At 40.9% G+C, this 15,969-nt stretch overlaps 1 protein-coding gene across 2 annotated transcripts in view; it reads left to right on the forward strand.

Moving 5' to 3' along the window:
• Positions 1–15,969, forward strand: part of mras (muscle RAS oncogene homolog) — a 60,185-nt gene that overhangs the window by 40,654 nt on the left and 3,562 nt on the right. For both annotated transcript variants that reach the window (XM_008109975.3, XM_003214919.4), the window contains exons 3-5: positions 7,360–7,513; positions 8,064–8,163; positions 9,680–9,759. In XM_008109975.3, the coding sequence (XP_008108182.1) occupies positions 7,360–7,513; positions 8,064–8,163; positions 9,680–9,759 (334 nt within the window). The remainder of the gene's footprint in view (positions 1–7,359; positions 7,514–8,063; positions 8,164–9,679; positions 9,760–15,969) is intronic.

Consider the following 15,969-nt stretch of genomic DNA (forward strand, 5'->3'; position numbering starts at 1 on the left):
AATTATTTTGGTCACATAAGAAGACAGGAAAGCTTGGAGAAGAGAATGATGCTGTGGAAAATGGAAGAAAAAAGAAAGAGAGGCTGACCAAGGGCAAGATGGATGGCTAGTATCCTTGAAGTGACTGGCTTGACCTTGAAGGAGCTGAGGGTGGCAACAGGGAGCTCTAGCATGGGCTGGTCCATAAGATCACAGAGTCGGAAGCGACTGAATGAATAAACAACAACAACTCAGACAGTAGAGAATCAACTGGACCAGTTGCAGCTTGCCTTTAATATTCCCCTAAACCGGTAGTTCTCAACCTGTGGGTCCCCAGATGTTTTGGACTTCAACTCTCAGAAATCCTAACAGCTGGTAAACTGGATGGGAATTCTGGGAATTGTAGGCCAAAACACCTGAGGGACCCACAGATTGAGAACCACTAAACTATCCTTGCAAATAAATTCACAAAAATGACTACCGTGCACAAAATTTCACTAGCCAACAGTGAAAGGACAATATGCAAAGAGATCTTGTACTATCTTAGAGATTAAGGACTATTTCAAGAACCTGTTATTCCACTACAGTTGCATTATCATTTAAGTGTGATATTTTTCACCTTCAATATCACACCTTTCTTCATTCACGCAATTCATCAATTCGTGGTCCCATGATTGTCCTTCAGCGCTCTCTTGTAACCCTGCCTTCTCACATTCCTGCTGTTCTTTAATGATTTTTTTTTTGCACAATTGTGCAATTCTAACATTACGGAAAAAAAAGATAAATATAAATATAAAGTTTGAAATAAAAACCAGCTTGGGAAAAGCTGGGAAGAGAAGGAGAATCCCATCCCTTGACACATTTTACTGCCAACATGCCAACACAGAAGCAGAAGGGACCCCTTGTCTACACACACACACACACACATGAGAAAGGCAGGCAAAGGAAGAAAGGGATGCCCGCTTCCTCCCTGTCTTTGTCTGGGTGGCAAGAGGAAGACATGGCAGCAAATCTTCAAATAATCAAATTTGCAATAGTGAACCCCCCAACAAAAGTGGAGGGCTGACAGTATGCTGGAAGGTCAGAATAGCAGAAAGCAGGATGGCAATATTGGGGAAAGCAGAAGCTGAAGGGTCTGCTGGGAAAAGAGTCTTAATGGCAGTTTCAGACTGAAAAGCAGAGAACATCTTATGAGCTGAAGGCAACAGACCTTAACAGGCTGTGGATCTTTGGGGAGACAAAACTCAAACTATTGTGCTCTTTACCAGGAAAGGCTGTTATCAGGGGAGTCTTCAGGTTTAGAGTCAGTAAAGCAGAGAGATTGATTTTTTTAAAGTCATCCGATGAGCTTCGTAGAGAGCAGTGATCTGAGCCCAAGTGTCCTTAATCTGTGTTTCAGCTTTCAAGCAAGTCGCCTCTGTTTTCACAAATCCATGAAAAAGAAAAAGCCATCCCTGAAATTAATTCCACATTGGACTCATGTTCTGAGGGTGTGGGAGTGGTATAAGATTTTTAAAATGTACATTTAGAAAGCACTCAATTGACTCTGAAAATAAATCCATCTAACATTTTTGTTGTGGTCTGTATAGGAGATTGTTATCACAAGGCATATTCATTCCATAAACTGTAAATTATTATTCAAGGAAGGCTTTATGTTAGCCGCTTGCTCTCCACGCCATTATTTTCATAATTCCTCTCCTTGGGTCAGCACAGCCAGTTGCTAATGAGCTAGATGTATTTATACACATGTCATGTTTATGCATACGTGGATCAAATCCAAGAATTAATCCTGCTGGACTGGTTTGCTTCAGTCTAGCTTTACACAGTTTCAATTAGATAACTCAATTTAATTCTAATTTTCAAGAAACATTGCTGTAGCCGCCATCCGCCAGTCTGATGCAAGCAGAAGGAGGCTTTTAAAAAAAAATCATCATATTATCATAGAAGATACTATGGAGAAGTTTTAGCCAAAGCAAAAGTTATGGAGAGTTCTCAAGCTACTTTCCTGCTTCTTGGAAGGGGGTTGGACTGGATGGCCCATGAGGTCTCTTCCAACTCTATGAGTCGATTATTCTACTTGCTCATATGAGGAAGGAACAAAAATGGACACTGTAGAAAGTGTTGAAGGAGAAGAGCCATTTTGTAAAATTTTAGAGGTTTAGCAAGTTTTTTTATGTGTCAGGAGCGACTTGAGAAACTTCATGTCGCTTCTGGTGTGAGAGAATTGGCCATCTGTAAGGATATTGCCCAGGGCATAACCAGATATTTTGATATTTACCATCCTTGTGGGAGGCTGCTCTCATGTCCCCGCATGGGGAACTGGAGCTAATAGAGAGAGCTCATCTGCATTCTCCCCGGGTTAGATTCGAACCGGCAACCTTCAGGTCAGCAACCCAACCTTCAAGTCATCAGTCCTGCCGGCACAAGGGTTTAACCATCTACACTACCAGGGGTCTCCACCGTCTAGCAAGTTAAACTCTAGGTAGCTTGTATTGTTACATTATCCATCAAGCATCTTCACAACCCTATAATTTTCTGACCCAAATTCTAAGTCTACTTAAGTAGGAACAAATTCCATAGAAACAAATCAGACTTCATTCTAGGTAAATCCATTTAGAGCCAACTATTACGTCTTGAGACCATAATCATGGGGTAGGTGTAGACTTTAATTCAGTCTTAGGCATTCCTGCTGTTGTACTAGGCAGAAGCCAAAGACTCAGATGCATATATCTGTGTTTGCTCAGAAGTGAATTCCACTTTGGCTGAGTTTAGTCCCAAACAAGTGTACATAAGGTTGAAGCTTAAATTCTTCCCATAAGCTCTGTCAGCATTTCTTCCAGTGTTTTGTTTGGCCCACCTCAATATGTGCGAAAGCCTCACAATAAAAGTGTAATGTCTTGGCTGTTCGTGTCTGCACAAATAGGAAAAACAGCTTGGGAATGAACTGACCAAAAGTTGAAGGACCAAAGTTCATTCTGAAGTCCTCCAGTCTTGCAGGGTTGTTGTCACTGAGTAGCTTGTTTTTATTTTCCTTGAATTTTTTTATAAAGTCAACTTCCTCAGCCAAGAGTTTGCCTGTATTCTGCAGGGTTTTTTTTATAAAAGGGAAATTTGCACTTTCTGATTTATTATAAGAACAGCTTTGTCGTGGTACCCACCCCTGTAGCTTTTTTTTTAAGAAAAGGGGAGGAAATGTTCCTTCATAGAAAAAGGCCAGAGTAAGACCGGATAGAGACATTTCTTTGCCCGAGGCAGAAAATCTAGAAAGTACGGCCTCCTTTCATTAATTAACATGGAGCACAGTATACCCAGAAGTCTTACACTGCAGACCTCATTAAAATGAACTACACGCTGCTCTTTGTAGACTTTATTCCTTTCAGTTAGCTCTTTCAGGAAAATGATCCTATTGGTTTTGCCCATTGGGATGGGAACATCTTCATAGTTTCCCAAATCCTTTGCTTTGTATCATAAGGGCTCCGTTGCAGGGATTTAGTTCTTTCTCAATCCATAAATGAGAGGGGTAATCTTGAGTCCCAATGTGAATTGTTTATATTTGATACTTTTTTCTTTCATTCTCGAAAAGAGAAGAGGTTTTTTTCTATAAAGAAATAAGGTTCAGTCTTCTGCATTTTGCTCCCGGTAAATTCTCCAAGGGCACATCTAGAATTAATGCTGTTTGACACCACTTTAGCTCTTATGGCCCAGTGCTATAGAATCAAGAGAGCTGTAGTTTTACAAAGCCTTTAATCTTCTCTGCCAAAGACTGCTGGTACCTTACCAGGGGTGTCCAAAAAGTAAGTTTCCCTATGCTAGGATAAATCTAACAACGATAGAAAAATTACAAACAAAATGTATTTACACTTCACAACATTCTTTCATTTCTCAAAATAGTCCCAAAGTTTCTCCAGGCACTTCTGAAAACATGGTAAAAAATGTTGTGTGCCTTACAGATTCGCCACAAAGTGGTTTGGTAGTTTAGAATCAAATGTCATTGCAGAAAAATCTTCTCTCAAACATGATTCTCAAAATTTTTAAGAATTAACCTTTATTATTATGCAAGCAATGCAATAAATCAAACAGTAAAGCTTGAAGGACAGGTTTCCAACTTGTTCCTGTGAATATTCAGACATTTTGATGTACAGTAGTTCACCGAGACTTTGTGTGGGAGCCAGGAGACATCTGTTGTTATGCATCACTGCCATTATCCCTCTCTGTGTTCTAGATGGAGGTGGAAGGAATGGGCCTCAATGTTACCTGTCACATCATCCTGAAGTTCTTTTATGGTGTTTACCATCTACAGTTGCCATCTGCAGGCCTAATTAATATGACAATTTAAGGACATAAATTTGTGGGAATTGTTGCATTTTATTTTTTGAAACATGCCAATTCAGTATAGAGACAAAGGAGCCCTCGGTGATACAATGGGTTCTCAACCTGGGTCCCCAGATGTTTTTGGCCTTCAACTCCCAGAAACCCTAACAGCTGGTAAACTGGGAGTTGTAGACCAAAAACATCTGGGAATCCCAGGTTGAGAACCATTGGGTTAAACCCTTGTGCCGGCAGACTGCTGACTTGAAATTTGGGTTGCTGACCTGAAGATTGCCGGTTTGAATCCAACCCAGGGAGGGTATGGATGAGCTCCCTCTATCAGCTTCAGCTCCATGCGGGGACATGAGGGAAGCCTCCCACAAGGATGGTAAACACATAAAACATCCGGGCTTCCCCTGGGCAACGTCCTTGCAGATGCCCAATTCTTTCACATCAGAAGCAACTTGCATTTTTTCAAGTCACTCCTGACACAAAAAAAAGTATAGAAAGAAAAAATGAATTCCCCAAAGCAAATATCTGCATGAATAGGCATCACCTTTTTTTAATGGTGATGGGGACATGTAGAGACTGTCGAGGAATATCCTACAATGAGAAAAAAGGCACTATGTGTATATTCTCAGCTTTTTTATTAAAAAAATCTAAAACAGATTCTTAGCCTTGCCAGGAAGAAAACAGCTATAGCTCAAATTAGAGCAATTTCAGACATTTCAGATAACATGTAGCACCAGCCTGATCTGTACAGCCCAAGATTGCAAGAGTGGGTTTTGTTTGCTTGTGACGTGAACTGTTAACATTTCGGACACAAGGTAAGCTTTGGTTCAGTATCCCTGGTGTGTCCGCTTTCCAAGTTCACTGATGGTTTGACACAAGGTGCTTTCAAGCAGTTCCCAATATGCATTCCGGCGCAGTCATTGTTCCATGAGAAGACTGCGCCACGTGTCAGCCCTGGAGACTTATCTGCTTGCAAAGTCTGCTAGTAAGACAAGGACACAACATAAAAGAATGCAGTGACAGTATCAACCCTTTTTTCTTTCCTTGCTTTACTTTGCTTAATGGCTTCAGAACAGTTACATTGGAATGGCCTTGAAATGGTTCCCCCCTCAATCTGGTTCTGAAGAATTACAGAAAAGCCTTTGCTTTCTTTGCTGTCAAGGGACGCATGTTCTCAACACATACTCCCTAAAGTGCAGCCTCATAATCAGACTCATACAGTGCTTTAATGGATGGCATGCTATTCGCCGTTCCTGCCAACCATTTTTGCAAGAAGAACGAATCTCATGTTTCAGCGGGGGAAAGCTAAAGCATAGAAATGTACAGAATCAGTCATTATAATAGAAGGCGTTCATTTTGCTAGAGGTACTCTGCAAATGCATACAGTAGCATCGATATAAGAATAGGTCTTTTTAAAAGTTCATCTCTAGACCAGGAGCCCTTGGTGGCGCAGTGGGTTAAACCCTTCTGGCAGGACTTAAGACTTGTAGGTTGGGTTGCTGATCTGAAGTTGCTAGTTCTAATCCAACCTGGGGAGAGCACAAATGAGCCCCTTCTATCATCTCTGGGCTGTGGCGCAGGCTGGTTAGCAGCCAGCTGCAACAAATCACTCTGACCAAGAGGTCATGAATTCAAAACCAGCCCATGCCTGCGTTTGTCTCTGTTTCTGTTCTATGTTATGGCATTGAATGTTTGCCTTATATGTGTGCAATGTGATCTGCCCTGAGTCCCTTTCGGGGTGAGAAGGGCGGAATATAAATACTGTAAATAAATAAATAAATCTCCAGCTCCATGCAGGGACATGAGACTAGCCTCCACAAGGATGGTAAACACATCAAAACATCTGGGAGTCCCCTGGGCAACGTCCTTGCAGATAGCCCATTCTCTCACACCAGAAGTGACTTGCAGTTTCTCAAGTCGCTCCTGACATGAAAAAAAATCTCTAAACCAGTGTTTCCAGTTTTGGTTGTCCTTTGGGTAGCATCAAGCCCACTCTCATTTGTCTCTGGTGGCATCTGGGCACTGTCTCTCTGCCAGGACCTGTTCTACCATTGGGCAGATTGCATTGGTCACCTCAGGCAGCAAATATTGAGGGGCAATCTCGATTAGTCTTTTTGGCTGTACCTTTGAAACTTGTTCACTGTTCTTATCTGCTGGAAGTCAGAGCTGTTGTCTTCCATACAACCTGCTCTTGCCCTCTAAGTATGTCTGCTGTCTCAGGTGTGCTGAAGAATATGGGGGTTGTAGTTTTATGACATCTTTAGCCTTCTCTTCCAAAGAGTCCTGGTCCCTAACCAAAGTACAACTTCCAGGAGTCCATAACCTTGAGCCATGGCAATTAAAATGGTGTCAAACTGCATTCATTCTGCAGTCTTTACTTGAGTATACAGCTTGCTAATCCTTTATTACAGATGTTCTTTTTTAATAGCCAGGCATATCTTTCTTTCTAGAAGCAGAAGTATTGCCTTTCCAATAAACTCTGATGCACTGTCACCCAGTGTTTTAAAAGCTGTCACGAAGTGTCTGGAAAGAGAGGAAAAACTCAATATTGGCTTTGGAGGGGAATGTGTTTCTGTAAACCAAAAAGGGAGCAAAAGTGTTGTCATAATCAAGGGAAATATTACAGTCCTAAAGCCTGAGCTAATTTCAGTCTGCCTGAGTCACACACACTCATTCTTTGGATAACACCTAAGCAGCTGAAATCCCTTTCTTCTATATTTACAACAAAACCACCCATAGGAAGGGTTGATCAGCACTTCATCTGCCCTGTCCCCAGTAGTTGCACACCATGTGATAAGGACCTGCCATAGACATACAGTTACACATATTCATGTTTTCCTTTTCATGTGTCCAACTTAACAAGCGGATGTTGAAGGCAGGGCAAACAAGTTTCTTCCTCACTCCAAGTGCTTAACATACAAAAGAGGGACTTGTGTGAGACAGGGTTTGATTTCATATATAAACACTTTGGATGGAGGGGATTTATTTGTTATAAGGTGATAGTTGAGGCAAGATAAATAAGATGTCTTTGTTTTGTTTTTTTTCCTCCTTTCTTGTTAGTCCTGGATACGGCAGGTCAAGAAGAATTCAGTGCAATGCGTGAGCAGTACATGAGGACAGGGGATGGGTTCCTTATAGTCTATTCAGTCACAGATAAAGCCAGCTTTGAGCACGTGGACAGATTTCATCAACTCATTCTCCGAGTCAAGGACAGGTGGGTGCCTTGGAACAATGGGACCTTTGGATAAAGATGCACGGAGTTCAACAGTCAATACTTTCTTCAGACCTAGTCTGGAGATATTTTACTTATATGACACTTAAGGAGAAAATTGTTAATTTTAGTCCCTGAGCAGATCTGATATTTTTGGTAAGCGTGCCATCACTTCAGAGAGCTAACTTAGAGCCCTCAGTGGCGCAGTGGGTTAAACCATTGTGCTGGCAGGACTGCTGACCTGGAGGTTGGGTTAATGACCTGAAGGTTGTTGATTCGAATCAGGGAGAGTACAGATGAGCTCCCTCTGTCAGCACCCCAAATAACCAAACCAAATCTAAAGTTGACCAAAAACTGATTCCTAACAATTTTGGTACTATTGTTGAAAAGTGGTCCCTGGTCAAAAAAAGGTTGGGAAACACTGCTCTATAGGAATGAGAATTAGTTTCTTTGTTCAAATGACAGGTTTTTCTAATGGAAGAAAACTGAGTAGAATTAACATGGCATTTCGGAGACTTTGTACTAATTCTGTCCTATCCTTCTTACCTTGCAGAGAATCTTTTCCGATGATTTTGGTGGCCAACAAAGTTGACCTAATGCATTTACGAAAAATCACTCGGGAGCAAGGAAAAGAAATGGCAGCAAAGCACAATGTATGTTCATTTGGCGGATTCTCAAACAATTATATTTTGCAACATTTCTTTTGCCACTGTCATCTCCAGTGGCCAAGGTCCCTAGTTCAGTCAGTTTCTGCTGTTTCTCCTCAAGATATTCATTGGCAACATGGCTGATGGAACCTTTAATGTGGATCAACTACCAAACAGGAAGATGATACTCACTCAAAACTAATTGTTATGATCTTAGTAGGAGGGTTAATCAACAGTGGAATTTATGATGCGCATATTTACTTTGGGGTACATTGTGGGATTGTCACAGATATCACAACTGCAGCAGAATTAAAGAAACGTGTCCTTTGAGATGTTATAGCATAGGATGGCGAATTCTGAAGGATCGTGCAAGTTGTAGCCCAACTATATTTAAAGAACTATTTGTCTCTCAACCATAGACTTCTGAGAAGGGACTGAATGGGGCCCTCATTCTGCCAATGGCAGAATGGAATGAATTACAAAATCTCATTCATTTTTTTTCTGTATCATTCGTTTTTAGCATCTTTCTTACCCATAATTCTGTTCTATTTTCACATTTAATCTGTGGTTTGTTAAAAAGCCACAGATTGTTCTCAAAATCAGTGTTTAATATGTGTTTGGATATATTTAAACTGGCATAAACTACTCTGCGGCATTCAAAGACATTCATCCAAGAATTAAAGATGAGGTCAATTCACACAGAAACCTAAAAAGATTAGATTCTTTAAGCATTACAGTGTGGAGTAATATAGTCAGGAGACAACACTGAAGTTTAGTTCTACTATGATAGCGTCTTCATTTAACACTTCCTCCTTCAGGGTTAGCTTTACAGAAGTGCAAACACTCTCTCAATTAATAATAATGGCAATAGATTTGGATATATTAGGCACCAGAAAACATATCTGAGGAGTAAAAAAGGTTCTGTCAATTAGATTAACTATACTTTTCAGTAAAAGATATAAAATATTAACATCAGTTACTCTGATACCAATATATTCGTGTATTTAAAATGTGATGTGTTTTTGCGGAAGTTCCATCTCTGTTAAAATGGGATAGAACATAGCTGGAGAAGATATTTAAAAGGATTTTTTTAAAAACATATCCGTGAAGAAAGCTTTGAGAAAAGGAGAGGGAGTAGCTTGGAGAAAATGTCAAAAGGAATGGTGGAAGGATATACTTATAAAAAGAACATTATTGAATCAACCTTCATTTCTTAGAAATTGGTTCAGACAATTAACAAATAGTAGTAAGTTTAAGGTAAAAAGTGTTGGCTTTTTTCTCCAAAGACCAGTCATGGTTGTCATAAAGAATACTTTTTGTTGAATGGATTTCCTGTTTGAGTAGGCACATGTGTGTAATTATATATCAGTCCTACCAAATTGTATACACAATTCTTACATGTCTTTGCTCGGATATCAGAATACAATGTCATTCTTTGTATATTTTGCATGTGTCAAATGAATATTTGAAAAGCCACACAAGACATTTTCACTGTCATATATACTGGAAATTTGTCTTCCAGATTCCATATATAGAAACCAGTGCTAAGGACCCTCCGTTAAATGTTGACAAAGCTTTCCATGATCTTGTTCGAGTAATCAGGTATGTGTTCTTGAACTTGCCAAATAGCAGCATGGTTTGCAAGAAGTTCATTAATCAATTGATCCACCATATGCTGAAGCAAGATCTTGCTTACATCTCACTTCATCATCATCCATGCCACTCATTCATCTACATAAACATCTATTTCACTTTACAATTGATTATCTTATCTTTTCAGAGCACTAATACAGATATATATAGTTATTCTCAAAAATCACCAATGTTATCTCTCCATCACAAATAATCTGCTTTTTTTTCATGTCAGGAGCGACTTGAGAAACTGCAAGTCACTTCTGGTGTGAGAGAATTGGCCGTCTGCAAGAACATTGCCCAGGGGATGCCGGATGTTTTACCATCCTGTGGGAGGCTTCTCTCATGTCCCTTCATGGGAAGCTGGAGCTGACAGATGGGAGCTCACCCTGCTCTCTGGATTTGAACCACCGACCTTTCAGTCAGCAGTCCTGATGGCACAAGGGTTTAACCCATTGCACCACCGGGGGCTCCTAAATAGTCCGCTGAAGTCCAATGAATGGCTTCACAGAATAATTCACTGTATTCATTTCACAACAGGCCTCTTCCAGCTCTAGAACATTATATCACCTGATGATTTCAGGCCTGATGCCTCCTTAGATGGTCTCTAATGGTGGCTTTAAAATTTCATCCTCCTTAGGATTCCATGCCAGTCTGTTGGGTCTTGTTCCTCTGATGATATCAAGACACGATCCCAGATATGTAATCATTGTTTACTAGGCATTGCTCATACTTTTTTTGTCTTGCTGTGGCCTCCAGCAAGTGTTCCTTGGAGCATGCCTAACACTACCTGCACATGCATCATCCATGGTTAATAAGCTGATTTACAGTGAAGGTTATTCCCATTTGTAGATATTCTCATCTAGAATCCCCTGTATATTTTCACAAAAACTCCAGGTTCCTTAAATCAGTAATTATGATGCTGTGTCCCTACCTGATTTGTGAAAAAGCTTAAACAGCAATTTGAGGAGGGAATCCATTGGCAAATACAGAGCGTGGAGAAATAACTTTTCAGGAAAACTCTCAAAATTCTCCAACCGCTGACCATGGTTTTCCAGGCTCTGGGGAAAGTGACTAAATAGTACAATCGCCTATAAAGGCTCTCTGAAAAAGTTTGTACAAGAGTTTTTCCATACTCCAAATACCCACTTCTTCAAAGCATTCTTCTGGATCTCAAAACATTGCCTTCTCCTTGCAACAATACCCCACTGTGGCATAGCATACCAAATGATTTGAAGGCATCATTCCTCAAGCACAATGGAGGGCAGAACATAAAGTTGGACTGTGCATAAAGGAAAATTCTAAAAGATGGACTTAACCTTCCTGCTCTTTCGAAATTTTCCAGTTCAGTTTTGTAGAAACGCTTGGAAGTGTAGCTTGGTGATTAAGTTTCCATTAGTCTTCCTTGTATTACAGTGTCTGGTTTTCGTCTTTTTTAAAAATGGGCAAAAGTCCATAGGTGCTGATGATTTATTTATCCACTGATGATTTATTTATCCACTGAGAAGGCAGAGTCCAGTCCAATTCACATGAGAAATCACTGTGGTGGGAAGAAGGAATCCCAAATCTGCTCCTTCTGTCCTCGGGCTTTTTCTGTCTTGGCCCCAGGTTTTCTTTGAGAGGCTTTTCTTGGCACCATTGTTAGCTTATTGCTTATTTTTGGCTCAAGATCTTTGAGAATGTCTGATATGTGTTTCTGCCATTTTTACTTGATATCACAATGTCACTTGCAGAGCGGGTTAACTCTTCCACAGCACGGGGCAGCCTTGCTGGCTTTTGGGAAGGCTTCCAGCTTTGCTTTTATAAACGTGTCATTGTTCACTCTGAATGTGGGACGTTGGGCAGGCCATAAATCCAAGTAAAATTTTGAGTGGGAGCTAAAAACACTTGACTCTTAACACCACCTCTTTCTTAGTTAAAATATTTTGCATGATGAACCAGTGACCAAACAGTTGTCCCTTGTTCAGTTTATGAAAGGAAAAATAAAAATAAAATAAAAGGTGGAATCAAATGCCACTGCCGATATGTGGGTACATCTGCATTTTTCACTCCCTTTCCTTATTGGAACTGCAAGAGAGCCATGGGATGCTTAATTTTTTATTTTTATTTATTTTCATTTTTGCATGCCCACACGACATTCAGTTGAATTGGGTATGCAGACATCTAGGAAGATAACAGTGATAACTAGGAAGATTCCATAGTCGTTTATCTTTGGATATGCTAGAACAGTGGTTCTCAACTTGGGGTCCCCAGGTATTTTTGTCTTTCAACTCCCAGAAATCCTAACAGCTGCTAAACTGGCTGGGATTTCTGGGAGTTGTAGGCCAAAAACATCTGAGGACCCCAGGTTGAGAACCACTGTGCTAGAAGCTGATGTTGAAACCCAACAACATCTAGAGGGCTATGGTTTCCTTGTCTCTAGAGCAGGGACATTATCATTCCTAGCTGCAGAAATACAGTTATTATTTTATTGGCAATTCCAAATTTCTTGATCATTTCTCTTTGTTTACACCCCTTTAACCACCTTGACTGAATGCTGTGGAATCATGGGGATTGAGAATCATGGCACCACGGGATGCACAGCCAACCTTAAGGAATGGGCTCACAAAGTGCAAACCACAGACCACTTACTACAATTCAGTCTGAGCCCTTCTCACAGTGACACCAGAGGCACTCCAAGTGACCAGCTTCTAGTCAAAGGGCATTTAGTATAATACCAAGTTTTTAAAATTTGTTTGTGTTTTTAAATACAACTGTATCCTCAATTCGCTTCTGATATGATAAATAAATAAATGGGGATTGAGGTACCAGTACTGTTTGGCAGATAAATTCCTTGTAAAACTATGGCTTCCATGATTCAATAGCATTGAAGTGATGTCAGACTGCATTCATTCTGCAATGTAGATGCACTTTAAAGACTTAGATCATCATATTTGGCACCACCAATGAAATGGAAGGGGATTGGAGAATCACATGTGTAGGACAGATGCAAGTGTCTTTCCGATCAATCTCCCCTTCAATAAAACCTGTTACAAAGAAATGCAATATATTTGAGAGTGGGCTACCAAGTCCTTTGAAAACCTATCTCAGCTACAAAAACGCAAGTGTCTTTGTGGCCATTAGGAAGAGTGCTTTAATTCTACCTGAGGAAATCTCTTCCAAGGTTTCTTCTCCAGCAAGTGCTGGAGAAAGTGAGCTATGAAGCTGCTCTGGTTTTTCCATCCTTAGTAGCCTTTCATCTTCTCATCTGCTATTGTTATAGCATTTGGAGTGCTCTAGAGAGACATTGATTAAAAAAAAAAAAAAGAAACCCACCTTTCTGGGTGCCTTGAATCTTTCAACCTGCACCACAGAATTGCTGTGAGGAACACAGAACATTTCTATACATGAGACATTGAACAATTCAGTAGAAAGGGGGCACGGCAGGACAAGAGGAATTTTGGTGGACGCCAGTCCTGGTTCCAAGTGAGGCCAGATTTCCAGAATGGCAGTGCTATTCTTGGGACATTTCTTCCTGTGAACTCCCTGAACTGTCTCTGAATCTTCTGTCTCCTCTTTGTGTTAGCATCTTCTCAGTGATCAAGCACAAGAAAAATCAGAAGATAGTGTTTCTTTGCCACTGCACACTCCCCAGTATATTTTTTACAAACCTGAAGGCTTTGACTCTCGTATGTGGGCTCCTTTGGCTAATGCAGATTCTGCTTAAATCCAAAAGTCTCAATTAGAGTAAACCACTTAATCAGTGGAATAAAGGTTGGGTTTCTAAAATGTTACTCTGAGTATTCTTTGCCTAAGAAAATTATTAAATTCTTGGAGGTTGTCATAAGTTGGTAGGCAATGTGAAAGCTCACACACATGAATTCAATAGGTCTGCCCTCGTTGGAATTGACAGTTGGGTTTAAGCTGTGGGCGTCATATACAGCTTGGAAGAATTTTGGACTACAATTCCAGAATCTCCCAGATAAAATGGCTAGTGGGTTCTGGGGATTTGTCATTTTAAAAAGGCTTTCCAAGCTTTGGTGCATACTGATACAACAAAGATCAAAAGGAGGGGATAGATGGGTCTATCTCTGTTGCATCCTGAAAATAAACACGGAGAAAGTATCCTTCTGTTTTTCCATGTGACTCATCACCATTTCCTGCAGATCCAATCAAATTTACATGGGGATTTGATACTGTGCCTGCAGGATTTAAATGCTCCACTGTATCTGTAAAGATGAGCAGTGGATCTTTATTCTATTCATTTGAGAGATTAGCAACATTATGCTGACCACGGTTTTTTGAACACATGTGTAATATTGTGGGAGAGGGGAGAAGAAGCTTGACCTTTTTTCAAGAATTCACTAAAAAACAAAACAAAGGCCTACAAGGAAAGCTAAGGAAGGTGAAGGGTTAGTGTTGCTACTTCCGAAACAGAAATATTTTCCCCAGAACCTGTTAAAAGGTTTATCTGTTGGCAAAATTCACAATAACTGAGAGCAGTGTTGAATTTTTGCATCTCTGATTATCACCAAGACAGAGCCACTTGTCTGATGAGATTGTGGCTAGCAAAGATAGTATTCATGCTCACAGATGTTATGAAGTTTCGGTTTATTTAAGCCAGTTCTGCTCAGGGCCTGTGATACCATTAGATAGTGAGGCAGATTTGGAGAGATAGTAATGGGCCTCGTGCCTCCAAATGCACACATATAGTTGAAGTACTTGAAAGCCCCATTTCTCTCCCGTGGAAGACAGAACTGGGTGTGCCATACAACTTACGTTGACTTTTGTAAAAAAATGCTACTTCCTTCCAATATGTGGGAAATGCTACCCAATTGCCACTAAGATTTCGCTGCCTGTCTAGTCCTTTTCTGGAGTGGAATAGGCACCATATTGTCTTTAGCCCGAGCAACAACATGTTCCTGGCCAACCCAGGTTGTTTTCCAGTGCCCTCAGCAGCTCTGAAGTACTAAAGTAACATTGAGGTTCAACAAAAGCTCGAAATAGTAGTAAAAATTCCAGGCTCCCCCCGCCCCTCCCCACACACACATCTAGACCTGGAGTTGTAGTTGAAGAAAGCAACTTTTCCAGGATCTAGATCAAATATTCTGGGTGGTGACCCATTCGTAACTCTCATGTATTGCAACATCAGCCCACTATCTCCCCAACCATGGGAATATCTAGGAGCTCTCGGTAGTGCAGTGGGTTAAACCCTTATGCCAACAGGAATGCTGACTGTCAGGTTGGCGGTTCAAATCTGGAGAGAGTGGGTGAATTCCCTCTGTCAGCTCCAGCTCCCTATGCAGGGACATAAGAGAAGGATGGGAAACTATCAAACATCCAGGCGTCCCCTGGACAACATCCTTGCAGCTGGCTAATTCTCTCACACCAGAAATGACCTGCAGTTTCTCAAGTCACACCTGACACAAATAAAGGAGATTTTTTGTGCTGTGGATTGTGGCTTCCATTGAATTCACCTTAGACCAGACTTTAAAGCAGGACTGGGCAAATGAAAAGTGCACAGGGGAAAAGTTTGTTCCATTGGCCAGACTCATGCACCAAATCCACCAGGTTCCCTAAAAAAGACTTTAATATTTTGGTTTGGGATTTCTTGGCCCAGAACCCCTCAGAATTGAAAGTAAGCAATGTCACTTCCAGCTTCAATTTTGTTCAATTTTAGGGCAGCAAGCTGAGCATTCTCGCACATAGGAACACGTCCATTGTGTTCTGCAGTGCAATTGAGCCGTTGGGAGATGAAAATCACCTAAAACATATTTAATAGGATCTGGGAGCTTTGTGGGAGCTTCATGGACAGCACTTCGGGGCTCCAAAAGGTTGCAGGCAGGCATGGGCTACAGTTTGCCCACCCCTGCTTTAGCAAAACTACCTAAGCAGAACAAATTTTAGGAATTCAGGGTGGATTTGCTAATACGGAAAGCATCATCTGCCACTGCCATACTCCATTCCAAACTTCATTCACTGCAGACACTTCATCGTAATTGGCCATCTGGCATAAGTGGCTTTTGGCTGTTTGTTATTTATTTGAGTTTACTGCCACCCTTACCATTCGGCCAAGAATAGATACTCATCTTTGCCTTGCAGTCGTGTTCTCCAGGAAGCCTTGCTAGAATAGGGTCTCTGTGTGTCTGCCAGCCCCTGCTGCACAAAATAGGCGTCTAGACTTCTATGGCACACAAGCCT

The sequence above is a fragment of the Anolis carolinensis genome, chromosome 1, assembly GCF_035594765.1.
Source record: "Anolis carolinensis isolate JA03-04 chromosome 1, rAnoCar3.1.pri, whole genome shotgun sequence".
Taxonomy (NCBI): domain Eukaryota; kingdom Metazoa; phylum Chordata; class Lepidosauria; order Squamata; family Dactyloidae; genus Anolis; species Anolis carolinensis.